General features: G+C 37.4%; 1 protein-coding gene across 1 annotated transcript; it reads right to left on the bottom strand.

Moving 5' to 3' along the window:
- Positions 1-9519: 9519 nt before the first annotated feature.
- LOC124361372 (serine/arginine repetitive matrix protein 1-like) lies at positions 9520-13221 on the bottom strand. The gene is made up of 3 exons (XM_046815420.1): positions 13075-13221; positions 9840-12344; positions 9520-9768 (listed from the first exon to the last, which is right to left on the bottom strand). The coding sequence occupies exons 1-3, from the start codon at positions 13219-13221 to the stop codon at positions 9520-9522; spliced, it is 2901 nt and encodes a 966-aa protein (XP_046671376.1).
- Between the last annotated feature and the right edge of the window lie 969 nt (positions 13222-14190).

Below are 14190 nucleotides of genomic sequence, written 5' to 3' on the forward strand. Positions count from 1 at the left end.
GCAAGAGTGATGGTCACAGTGTGTGTAGTCCTACTATATTTGTCAATACTAAATTGTCGCAGAGATGACTGTGATAGTCATTACTCTCTGCATCTCGCCTGAAGCGTGGCAAGAGTGATGGTTACATTGTGTGAAGTCCTACTCTATTTGTCAATACTAAATTGTCGCAGAGATGACTTTGATGGTCATTACTCTCTGCCTCTCGACCGAAGCGTGGCAAGTGTGGTGGTCACAGTGTGTGAAGTCCTACTATATTTGTCAATAGTAAATTGTCGCAGAGATGACTGTGATGGCCATTACTCTCTGCCCCTCGACCGAAGCGTGGCAAGAGTGGTGGTCACAGTGTGTGAAGTCCTACTATATTTGTCAATAGTAAATTGTCGCAGAGATGACTGTGATGGTCATTACTCTCTGCCTCACGACCGAAGCGTGGCAAGTGTGGTGGTCACAGTGTGTGAAGTCCTACTATATTTGTCAATAGTAAATTGTCGCAGAGATGACTGTGATGGCCATTACTCTCTGCCCCTCGACCGAAGCGTGGCAAGAGTGGTGGTCACAGTGTGTGAAGTCCTACTATATTTGTCAATAGTAAATTGTCGCAGAGATGACTGTGATGGTCATTACTCTCTGCCTCTCGACCGAAGCGTGGCAAGTGTGGTGGTCACAGTGTATGAAGTCCTACTATATTTGTCAATACTAAATTGTCGCAGAGATGACTGTGATGGTCATTACTTTCTGCCTCTCGACCGAAGCGTGGCAAGTGTGGTGGTCACAGTGTGTAAAGTCCTACTATATTTGTCAATAGTAAATTGTCGCAGAGATGACTGTGATGGTCATTACTCTCTGCATCTCGTCCAAAGCGTGGCAAGTGGAGTGGTCACAGTGTGTGAAGTCCTACTATATTTGTCAATAGTAAATTGTCGCAGAGATGACTGTGATGGTCATTACTCTCTGCATCTCGTCCAAAGCGTGGCAAGTGGAGTGGTCACAGTGTGTGAAGTCCTACTATATTTGTCAATAGTAACTTGTCGCAGAGATGACTGTGATGGTCATTACTCTCTGCCTCTCGTCCGAAGCGTGGCAAGAGTGGTGGTCACAGTGTGTGTAGTCCTACTATATTTGTCAATACTAAAGTGTCGCAGAGATGACTGTGATAGTCATTACTCTCTGCATCTCGCCTGAAGCGTGGCAAGAGTGATGGTTACATTGTGTGAAGTCCTACTATATTTGTCAATACTAAATTGTCGCAGAGATGACTGTGATGGTCATTACTCTCTGCCTCTCGTCCGAAGCGTGGCAAGTGTGGTGGTCACAGTGTGTGAAGTCCTACTATATTTGTCAATACTAAATTGTCGCAGAGATGACTGTGATAGTCATTACTCTCTGCATCTCGCCTGAAGCGTGGCAAGTGGGGTGGTCACAGTGTGTGCTGGCTTACCTTACTATAATTATCAGTTCTTAAACTACTGTTTAAGAACTAAAAAGAACGAAATATTACAAAGTATGAGTATTGTGTTTTTGTATATTATGTAAGATATTATAGTTGATATGTCAAAAAATATAAAAACAAATCTGAAGTATAATATATTGTTTGTCTACGAGTATGTTTTCATTTTAACGCAAGTGTAAAAATACCTTGAATATTTGTATAAAATCTTTCCCTTGATATGCCTATGAATGTTATTACTGATAAATAGAATAAGCAGCATAAATATATGTAATATCAGTAAATTACTGAACATTATTAAAGTTATTAAATGTTGGCTGCGGTTAGACGTACAGTTATAGGCAAAGTACCAATAATGCCGGGGACCTTGGAACATCAGAAACCGATCAGGGACGCTCCATTACCCTCGTAAGCTTTCACTGTCCACCTTATTAGTAATTTAGGCGTGGCTATTACACTCAACTGCTGCATATTCTCATTTACTCCGATCAGGTCAGCTAAGACTTAACTCTATATCGATTTTTATGATAAAACGTAGACAAATATGAGATATTGTCCACACTTCGCTTCGTATAAATGGATTAGAATATAGCCTAAGGCGCCGAATGTTCTGAACTATTTAAAATTCAGGTACAAATATCATAAAATCGTATACATAGTAAATGATCATACGGTTTAATAGATACCATAAAAACATTATATTGTATTCATTCTCTTTCTCAATTAATAAAAATGAAACTAGAAAAATAAAAAGTAGAAGTTTTAAAATTATTCGAAAATCATTGTTTAATTAAAAAATAAAGTCTATAAAAGTTTGCAGAAAATCTCATATTTACTGTTAGTTAAAAAAATGAAAAAATCTCTTAACAGTAATAAAAAGTAATGAAATGTTAGAAGCCAATTATCATAAAAATTATGAAAATCGTTAAAATTTAAAAACGTTCATTTAACAACCTTACGACTCTTCAAAGATTTATCAAAATTGTATAAGAAACCATTCCTATATAATAATAATAATAATACTCTTTATTGCATCAAAAATATTTACAATTGCATTGCATGTGTCATAACATGGAACTTCAATTGAAACCACAATTTTCCCACAATATAAAAGATCTACTTTGCTAAATACTCCAGGATGCCCTGTATAAATAAAGTGTGAAAATGTACTGTATAGTTCCTTACGCTTAAAAACTTTATAAAAGAGAACATTCATAATGAATTTAATACAATTCTAGAACATCTAAAACACATTTTTTGTTGGTACATTCTTTGTCACATACCTTAAATGATATTTATACATATTAAACGTAAAATTGTCTTACGATTAAAAACCTTCAAAGAGCAAGCAGTTAAATAAACTGTGATAAATTAAATAAACTCCCGGAACATTTTAAACAAATCTTATACACTCTTCGTTATCTAGTTTAAAAGAAAACGGATTCATTGAATGAAAATCAAACTTCAAATGACTTTGGCACACCAATTGTACGGGACATATACACAATCCATTTGAAAGATATTTTAACAAAACTTAAAAAAACAAGAACAAACCAATATCTCGCTATTGGTTTGATAAAATGTTATGATCAACTATCACACTTTCACTATTATGTATCGAATAGTAATGATTTAAAAGAAACAAATTTATAGATCATTATGTTTGTAAATAAACCTGTAGCTGACACTGAATGTAAACAAATCTACAGCTGACACTGAATGTAAACAAATCTACAGCTGACACTGAATGTAAACAAATCTACAGCTGACACTGAATGTAAACAAACCTACAGCTGACACTGAATGTAAACAAATCTACAGCTCACACTGAATGTAAACAAACCTACAGCTGACACTGAATGTAAACAAATCTACAGCTCACACTGAATGTAAACAAACCTACAGCTGACACTGAATGTAAACAAATCTACAGCTCACACTGAATGTAAACAAACCTACAGCTGACACTGAATGTAAACAAACCTACAGCTGACACTGAATGTAAACAAACCTACAGCTGACACTGAATGTAAACAAATCTCTCTTGAGATGGCTTATTTGCAGCTGCCAATGGCTTAACGAGTGCTCAGTAGGTCAAAGTAAAGCGCACATTTCACTGAGTGTTGTTAAATACAAACTAAGTAGGTAGGCTCATTAAAGCCACACAAATTGAAAAAGTAAAGGTAATGGTAGCCTACGTTTCAGATCCCTCCCTATAAGAAATGTATATGTGGGAAACATTTTTGAGTAAAATGTGAAGAATACCGAAGCTAAGTGACGTTTATTACTTAATGCCCAATCTGAAGACAAATATCTTTAATTTAAAACCATTCGGCTGGATAGAACTGCCGTACTGACTGCTATTAGGCTTTCATTTTATAAATATAGAGAGATATCCAAATAATGAAAAATCACAGGTAATACTTCTAGTAATAAATGTTGGTTATCCATAAAAAAGTGATGTGTACATAGTAATCATAGGATAATGTAAAATTGTCTTTTTTATCTGTATTTTTTAACAAATTTTGATTGATTCTTGTTCTAACAATTTAATGTTATTGGAAATGTATTGGATTTTGGGTTCTCTTACAATAATTAATTACAATTTTACAAACCATACATCTTTTGTTAGTCAATTCTCCTCTGTTAGAATATTTACTACAGTCGGTAGTAACTACCATTACATCTTTATCCATTTATATAGTAATTATTTTGTCATCAATACAAACAAAAGTAACAGAACTGTATCTACTAAAAGGTATGACCAACATTTATAGTTAGGAGCATTATTTAAACTTATATGTGTAGAAGTTGAGAGAGAGACTTTTATAGAGAATGTTTTGGGGTGTTTTAAATTGTAATGTTAAAATAATAATATTTAAATTGTAAATGGCGAATTCAATTCAAGTCAAGCAGTGAGAAAAGGGACACGCTGTTTTATGACAATTTATGCTAAAGTAATGAAAAATGTAATGTTGAATTATATAAGTTACTGGACTTATAAAGATCTATAAATGCCTTTATACTTAGGCGCTAAATTTTGCATTAATGATTACCTTACTGCACTAAGATCTGGGATTAATTTACTGTTAGATATAAATGGGTTACCTAACACGGCCCTTTTAAAATTATATAATACATTAGGTTTTATGTTCCAACTAAATTAGAAAACTTTTATTTTAACATAACAGTAACCAAAATATTTCATTTCTTTTGCATATTTAGTTATGCAGCAAACATCTCATCGTTTGACTTCATTTAACTTTGAGACAAATTTGTTTGATAATAAGCTATCATAAAACTTATATCCTTTCCTTTGTTTAAAGGTTATTTTTGACGATGGAAGGATTGTGAAGGAAACAGGATTTTTTCCGGACATTTGCCATCGTTCAGTGAAACAAGAAAACAGTAACACAACTAAGTGTTACTGTTTTCTTGTTTCACTGAACGATGGCAAATGTCCGGAAAAATCCTGTTTCCTTCACTTATATCCTTATTAGGTTTCCTATAATTCAGCTTACTCCAATTTTACATTACATTAGCATAAATTGTCATAAAACAGCGTGTTTCTTTTCTCACTGCATGACTATTTACAAACTTATTATTTTTAGACTTCTGAAACCAGGGAGCGATATTTTTGTGTGTAATGTCTAATACCTGTTACCTATAATCTAGTTAAGAATATTAAGAAATATGGTATGATTAAACCCTTGTGAATAAGTTACGTATTGAGGTTAAGCATTTGCTCTATGAGTACCAAATTACATCAAAATCGGTACAACCTTGTCATGGAATTCGTCATTTACAATTTCAGTATTATTATTTTAACATTACAATTAAAAATACCCCAAAACATTCTACATTGTTACTAATTTATCCCTGCAGTACACAATTATATGATAAATTTTAAATACCATTAATATTAACATGGTTTTTTAGTTTTTTAGAATCATTGCACAGTCAACAATACAAATTAGACATAAAATTCAAGTATTACATGCAATAAATATTCCTCTCAAACTAACATAAACACCGCAATCATTTTACAAAATCACATGCATTTAAACACACACAATAAATCTTTTAATACGTATTCATTATAATTCATACAACACGAAAAGAAAACACCACAAAACAAGTTTATTTACATGGTACATAAGTTAAATTTAATATAATATATATATATATATATATATATATATATATATATATATATATATATATATTATGTTTACAGAATGATGCAGTGGTTAATCATATCTGGCCAACAAATCATTCTTTAGCCTTTTTTTAAACAAAGCTACACTAGGAGCATATTTAATATTGTCCTAAAAGATGTTTAATAATCTTATACTCTTTACATGATAAGGACTTATATATTACTGTTCTATGAATTGGGAATTGTAAAGTTATATTACCAAATCTTGTTTGCCTACCACACACACGGTTCATCATTATGATGGGATAAATAATCTGGATTTTCGAACATAAAAATTTTATACATCCGTAACAGAACACTGTACTCAATTCTTTCATTTATCTTTAGCCAACATATATCTCTAAAATAAACAGTAACATGCTCCTCTATTGATAAATTGAAAATATAACGAATACATGCATTCTGTGCCCTTTGTAGCTTCTGTAGTTGTTCATTGTTTATGTCACAAAATACGGCATTGGAATGGAAAAATATGTCTAAATATGGAAAAATAAGTGTCGGTACAAGCAATTATTATATTTTATATGTACGGATTGAAATATAGCCTCTTAAGCCAAACTTTGGTATACTCTCTTATAAAGAATATAGTTAACTTGCACCGACCATGACAGCGTATTACACAATCTAACACCTAGGTTAACAACACCATGCTCATAATCAATCACAAACCCATTTATTTTAAGTTATTTTAACAATAATAAGTATACAAATATTGTGACGTTTGAGAGGTATAACATAAAAATAACATTTTCGAGTGCAACTTAAAACTAAAAATACAAATAGACAGTGTACAGCAGGAGGAATAAATTCAAATGAGTCTTTGAAAGTCCGCTTCACAATTAATAACACTCCCCTTGATTCTTCACCCACAGGAAAGTGTAATGTTTATCTGCCTTCACTTGACGCGCCGCATTCAGCAACAGTCTCTTCGCCTTTGTAAGACTGTCGTTCACGTACACCGGTGTGGACTCACCTGCAATGTAACCCAGGTCCCGGGAACTAACGTTTCTCTTCTGTCGTCTCTTCTCTAGAAAAGCCTCCATATCCATCTTACGAACAAATTTTACTGCGAATACCCCCGAGCGTCCTGACACAGCCCCGAAACGATAACAGTTGTCTATCATGTCTCTATTGAAATAAAATCCAATCACCTGTGAAATCTTGCTTAGTCAGCTTGATATTGTTCTTTCACTCTACTAAGCTAAAACATTTAACGCAGTTTGTGTAGTAGATAGGTTTAGTATAACTTGATCGCAGCAGCAGGTGCTGTGGAGTTAGAGCCAATGTCACACAACATTAGCCTTAGTCAGCTTGATATTGTTCTTTCACTCTACTAAGCTAAAACATTTAACGAAGTTTGTGTAGTAGATAGGTTTAGTATAACTTGATCGCAGCAGCAGGTGCTGTGGAGTTAGAGCCAATGTCACACAACATTAGACTTAGTCAGCTTGATATTGTTCTTTCACTCTATTAAGCTAAAACATTTAACGCAGTTTGTGTAGTAGATAGGTTTAGTATAACTTGATGGCAATAACAGGTGCTGTGGAGTTAGAGCCAATGTCACACAACATTAGACTTAGTCAGCTTGATATTGTTCTTTCACTGTACTAACCTAAAACATTTAACGCAGTTTGTGTAGTAGATAGGTTTAGTATAACTTGATGGCAATAGCAGGTGCTGTGGAGTTAGAGCCAATGTCACACAACATTAGCCTTAGTCAGCTTGATATTGTTCTTTCACTGTACTAAGCTAAAACATTTAACTTAGTTTGTGTAGTAGATAGGTTTAGTAGAACTTGATGGCAGTAGCAGGTGCTGTGGAGTTAGAGCCAATGTCACACAACATTAGACTTAGTCAGCTTGATATTGTTCTTTCACTCTATTAAGCTAAAACATTTAACGCAGTTTGTGTAGTAGATAGGTTTAGTATAACTTGATGGCAGTAGCAGGTGCTGTGGAGTTAGAGCCAATGTCACACAACATTATCCTTAGTCAGCTTGATATTGTTCTTTCACTGTACTAAGCTAAAACATTTAACTTAGTTTGTGTAGTAGATAGGTTTAGTATAACTTGATGGCAGTAGCAGGTGCTGTGGAGTTAGAGCCAATGTCACACAACATTATCCTTAGTCAGCTTGATATTGTTCTTTCACTGTACTAAGCTAAAACATTTAACTTAGTTTGTGTAGTAGATAGGTTTAGTATAACTTGATGGCAGTAGCAGGTGCTGTGGAGTTAGAGCCAATGTCACACAACATTAGACTTAGTCAGCTTGATATTGTTCTTTCACTGTACTAAGCTAAAACATTTAACTTAGTTTGTGTAGTAGATAGGTTTAGTATAACTTGATGGCAGTAGCAGGTGCTGTGGAGTTAGAGCCAATGTCACACAACATTAGACTTAGTCAGCTTGATATTGTTGTTTCACTGTACTAAGCTATAAAATTTAACTTAGTTTGTGTAGTCAGCTTGATATTGTTCTTTCACTCTGTTTGATTTAGTGGTATTGATTTAGTGGTCCTGATTTAGTGGACTTTATTTAGTGGTCTTGATTTAGTGGTCTAGATTTAGTGGTCTTGATTTAGTGGTCTTTATTTAGTGGTATTGATTTAGTGGTCTTGATTTAGTGGTATTGATTAAGCGGTCTTTATTTGGTGGTCTTCATTTAATGGTATTGATTTAGTGGTCTTGATTTAGTGGTATTGATTTAATGGTCTTCTTTTAGTATTCTTGATTTAGTGCCTTGATTTAGGTCAAAATACCTCAGATATCCGATTATACATTTCACAAAACAACCTGTAGCCATCTTTGGATTATATTTGTTAATGTCATTGTAGTTATCCAAGTATTTTATCGATCCTTTATCAATGCCATAGCCATGTTGATGGTTAAACATAGTAAATGCTGACACAGAATGACAGAACGACAATAATATATCACTATGAAATAAACGAGTTAATACGATTTTATAACACATTTAATCAAATATTAAAGTAAAGAACAACTAGTAAAAGAAAAAATAGTTAAAATGGCCAAAGCGGGGGGTAACAGCATATTGCAAGAGAGCCTTGTTAATTACCACAAAAAGGACAGATAAGAACATCTCATCCATCTTGGTCAGCGGAATATTTATTACTCGCTCAGCACGTTTAATGCTCTATCATCATTTCAGAAGATTAAACATTGGTTTTAATTTAGATACAGTGCAAGCATGTACCAGTAACTAAGCATATACAAAAAACTAAAAAAAAATACCACGTAATCGTTACGTGAACAACTATTGCAACATATGAGTACATATCACACAAACAATTATTAGAAGTTCCAATGTCACTCATGTGTTATTCGTGTTAACAACCTCTCTGTATTGTGCACTCAATGACTACGAGAATATGTTAGCAAACAAAATATCTTACATTACAGGAGGAATAATGAACTACTTATAAAATAAGCAACGATTGTTATAAGCACTCTACACTTCAACCCGCTTCTATAAACACTGTACATTTGGTTAAAATACCCGTTGTTTATATACGTATATACACTTCCAGCAAGGGCAGGATGGAGCCTGATAAAAGCAGGGTGACGGGATGACCATCACATTATCGGATATTAGGGATCCAGCAGACGACAGTGCAGCATCTATAGAATGACACTCTTCTATAAAGTAGTCGTATATTTATTCAAGAGGAGATCGGTTGCTCGGTCTTAATATTGGTGGGAGACCGTCTTCTCGGTACCTGGGGATAGTTAGATCTGAGTGAGTTGGAGTAGCTTAGTGTTACATTGGTGGGAGACCGTCATCTCGGTACCTGGGGGTAGTTAGATCTGAGTGAGTTGGAGTAGCTAATGAGTGTTATATTGGTGGGAGACCGTGTTCTCGGTACCTGGGGGTAGTTAGATCTGATGAGTTGGAGTAGCTGGGTGTTATATTGGTGGGAGACCGTCTTCTCGGTACCTGGGGGTAGTTAGATCTGAGTGAGTTGGAGTAGCTTGGTGTTATATTGGTGGGAGACCGTCTTCTCGGTACCTGGGGGTAGTTAGATCTGAGTGAGTTGGAGTAGTTGATGAGTGTTATATTGGTGGGAGACCGTCTTCTTGGTACCTAGCGGCAGTTAGATCTGATGAGTTGGAGTAACTCGGTGTTATATTGGTGGGAGACCGTCTTCTCGGTACCTGGCGGTAGTTAGACCTGAGTGATTTGTAGTAGCTCGTTGTTATATTGGTGGGAGGCCGTCTTCTCGGTACCTGGCGGTAGTTAGACCTGAGTGATTTGTAGTAGCTCGTTGTTATATTGGTGGGAGGCCGTCTTCTCGGTACCTGGCGGTAGTTAGACCTGAGTGATTTGTAGTAGCTCGTTGTTATATTGGTGGGAGGCCGTCTTCTCGGTACCTGGCGGTAGTTAGATCTGAGTGAGTTGGAGTAGCTGATGAGTGTCATATTCGTGGGAGACCGTCTTCTCGGTACCTGGCGGTAGTTAGATCTGAGTGAGTTGGAGTAGCTGATGAGTGTCATATTCGTGGGAGACCGTCTTCTCGGTACCTGGCGGTAGTTAGATCTGAGTGAGTTGGAGTAGCTGATGAGTGTTATATTTGTGGGAGACCGTCTTCTCGGTACCTGGCGGTAGTTAGATCTGAGTGATTTGGAGTAGCTCGGTGTTATATTGGTGGGAGGCCGTCTTCTCGGTACCTGGCTGTAGTTAGATCTGAGTGATTTGGAATAGCTCGGTGTTATATTGGTGGGAGGCCGTCTTCTCGGTACCTGGCGGTAGTTAGATCTGAGTGAGTTGGAGTAGCTGATGAGTGTTATATTGGTGGGAGACCGTCTTCTAGGTACCTGGCGGTAGTTAGATCTGAGTGATTTGGAGTAGCTCGGTGTTATATTGGTGGGAGGCCGTCTTCTCGGTACCTGGCGGTAGTTAGATCTGAGTGAGTTGGAGTAGCTGATGAGTGTTATATTGGTGGGAGACCGTCTTCTAGGTACCTGGCGGTAGTTAGATCTGAGTGATTTGGAGTAGCTCGGTGTTATATTGGTGGGAGGCCGTCTTCTCGGTACCTGGGGGTAGTTAGATCTGAGTGAGTTGGAGTAGCTGATGAGTGTCATATTCGTGGGAGACCGTCTTCTCGGTACCTGGCGGTAGTTAGATCTGAGTGAGTTGGAGTAGCTGATGAGTGTTATATTGGTGGGAGACCGTCTTCTCGGTACCTGGCGGTAGTTAGATCTGAGTGATTTGGAGTAGCTCGGTGTTATATTGGTGGGAGGCCGTCTTCTCGGTACCTGGGGGTAGTTAGATCTGAGTGAGTTGGAGTAGCTGATGAGTGTTATATTGGTGGGAGACCGTCTTCTAGGTACCTGGCGGTAGTTAGATCTGAGTGATTTGGAGTAGCTCGGTGTTATATTGGTGGGAGGCCGTCTTCTCGGTACCTGGGGGTAGTTAGATCTGAGTGAGTTGGAGTAGCTGATGAGTGTCATATTCGTGGGAGACCGTCTTCTCGGTACCTGGCGGTAGTTAGATCTGAGTGAGTTGGAGTAGCTGATGAGTGTCATATTCGTGGGAGACCGTCTTCTCGGTACCTGACGATAGTTAGATCTGAGTGAGTTGGAGTAGCTGATGAGTGTTATATTGGTGGGAGACCGTCTTCTAGGTACCTGGCTGTAGTTAGATCTGAGTGATTTGGAATAGCTCGGTGTTATATTGGTGGGAGGCCGTCTTCTCGGTACCTGGCGGTAGTTAGATCTGAGTGAGTTGGAGTAGCTGATGAGTGTTATATTGGTGGGAGACCGTCTTCTAGGTACCTGGCGGTAGTTAGATCTGAGTGATTTGGAGTAGCTCGGTGTTATATTGGTGGGAGGCCGTCTTCTCGGTACCTGGCGGTAGTTAGATCTGAGTGATTTGGAGTAGCTCGGTGTTATATTGGTGGGAGGCCGTCTTCTCGGTACCTGACGATAGTTAGATCTGAGTGAGTTGGAGTAGCTGATGAGTGTTATATTGGTGGGAGACCGTCTTCTAGGTACCTGGCGGTAGTTAGATCTGAGTGATTTGGAGTAGCTCGGTGTTATATTGGTGGGAGGCCGTCTTCTCGGTACCTGGGGGTAGTTAGATCTGAGTGAGTTGGAGTAGCTGATGAGTGTCATATTCGTGGGAGACCGTCTTCTCGGTACCTGGCGGTAGTTAGATCTGAGTGAGTTGGAGTAGCTGATGAGTGTTATATTGGTGGGAGACCGTCTTCTAGGTACCTGGTGGTAGTTAGATCTGAGTGATTTGGAGTAGCTCGGTGTTATATTGGTGGGAGGCCGTCTTCTCGGTACCTGGGGGTAGTTAGATCTGAGTGAGTTGGAGTAGCTGATGAGTGTCATATTCGTGGGAGACCGTCTTCTCGGTACCTGGCGGTAGTTAGATCTGAGTGAGTTGGAGTAGCTGATGAGTGTTATATTTGTGGGAGACCGTCTTCTAGGTACCTGGCGGTAGTTAGATCTGAGTGATTTGGAGTAGCTCGGTGTTATATTGGTGGGAGGCCGTCTTCTCGGTACCTGGCGGTAGTTAGGTCTGAGTGAGTTGGAGTAGCTGATGAGTGTTATATTGGTGGGAGACCGTCTTCTCGGTACCTGGAGGTAGTTATATCTGAGTGAGTTGGAGTAGCTGATGAGTGTTATATTGGTGGGAGACCGTCTTCTCGGTACCTGGGGGTAGTTAGATCTGAGTGAGTTGGAGTAGCTGATGAGTGTTATATTTGTGAGTTTCAAGAAATATTATCAATGAACTTTTCTTCTATTTTTAGTTACCAGTCCCTATTTGGTGACTAGAAGTAAATTTTTACTTTAACTTTATTTATCATTGTTTATAGGAGAATCTTAATTTGCTGACTGGTAGAGATATTTTAAATTACTTTTCCGTTTTTGGTTTATTTGCTCTGATAAGGAATGTTTTAGTTTTTTTTCACATATAGCCTACTAGTGTACTTTAATTTACTTTGACAAGAATATACTTTGATTGTAAAGTAATTCTTGATTATATTGTGTAAACCAACACGAGAATGTTACGATTTATTTGTTGCAATAAAAGTTACACTCACACATAGCATACCTCGTGGTCGGTCAATCTATTGCTTTTCTCTTGAAATATATTTTACGTATATGGAGAAATATTAGTATTTATTTGTAATAAATATTCTAAATTTGTTTTTGATATTTGTTGAATAGTGTTACATATCACAGATAGGAAAATAGGTTCTTGTGGCATTGTAGCTGATATACCTTTTTACAAGTTTATTTCTTAAAGGAATTAAATTGTAACAAATAGTGATTGCCTGAGCATTAGCGAAGTTTGTTGCTTGAGGGTGTACAAATTTAATTTTTGTCCGTCTGTCTGTCCGCACGATATTTCGAGAGCGAAGTGAACTAGGGATCTGACATTGAATATGAGACATTCCAGCATCGAGATCCAAGTCATGATATTTGGCTGAGTGCTGACGAACATTTCAACATTAATGGCAATGAGAAGTCCACAGGATATTTCGAGAGCGAACTGACTACGGATCTGACATTGAGTATGAGACATTCCAGCATCGAGATCCAAGTCATGATATTTGGCTGAGTGCTGACGAACATTTCAACATTAATGGCAATGAGAAGTCCACAGGATAAACACATCTTTAAGTAAAGTATTTCTGAGTGCAATCATGTGATATAATAACACATTAAGTTTAACTATTCGCAAGATATTTTAAAAAGATATCTTTTGTAGACTTTAAATTGTGCATGAAAGTTCATTTTCACTTACACACAAGTTCTATTACGGTGCATTTTGATCCATGAGGTTTGGCTAAGTCGATAGGCTCTCACTCAATAGACTGGCACAAAGTCTGTAAGTATGAGTAAATAAATTAGTTAAGCTGAAGATAAATATTATAACATATTTATGAAAATCAAAACAGGAAACAAAACAACGTTGTAATTAACAACGATAGTGGCACAAACTCCGTGTGCCACACTACATTGTGCCGTATACTCGTACAGTCACACTCGCCTATTAACGTCACCGCCTCTATAATATACTGATGTCACTAAGCCAAGTGCCGCTGCGTTCATTATCTGGGCTCTCACTGTTGTGACCCCGCGGCTACACAACACAGAAGTCTCATTGTTATAATAAATACAAATACGTATACTCGTACAGTCAGACTCGCCTATTAACGTCACCGCCTCTATAATATACTGATGTCACTAAGCCAAGTGCCGCTGCGTTCATTATCTGGGGTCTAGCTGTTGTCACCCCGCGGCTACACAACACATAAGTCTCATTGTTATAATAAATACAAATACATATACTCGTACAGTCAGACTCGCCTATTAACGTCACCGCCTCTATAATATACTGATGTCACTAAGCCAAGTGCCGCTGCGTTCATTAACTGGGGTCTCGCTGTTGTGACCCCGCGGCTCCACAACACAGTAGTGTCATTGTTATAATAAATACAAATACGTATACTCGTACAGTCAGACTCGCCTATTAACGTCACCGCCTCTA

The sequence above is a fragment of the Homalodisca vitripennis genome, chromosome 4 (assembly GCF_021130785.1).
Source record: "Homalodisca vitripennis isolate AUS2020 chromosome 4, UT_GWSS_2.1, whole genome shotgun sequence".
Taxonomy (NCBI): domain Eukaryota; kingdom Metazoa; phylum Arthropoda; class Insecta; order Hemiptera; family Cicadellidae; genus Homalodisca; species Homalodisca vitripennis.

Coding starts and splice junctions, on each gene's coding strand:
- LOC124361372 (XM_046815420.1), bottom strand. CDS start 13,221: ATGTCTCATACTCAATGTCAGATCCGTAGTCAGTTCGCTCTCGAAATA. Junction 12,345..13,074: donor TGGAATGTCTCATATTCAAT/GTCAGATCCCTA, acceptor AACTACCCCCAG/GTACCGAGAAGACGGTCTCC. Junction 9,769..9,839: donor TCAGGTCTAACTACCGCCAG/GTACCGAGAAGA, acceptor AACTGCCGCTAG/GTACCAAGAAGACGGTCTCC.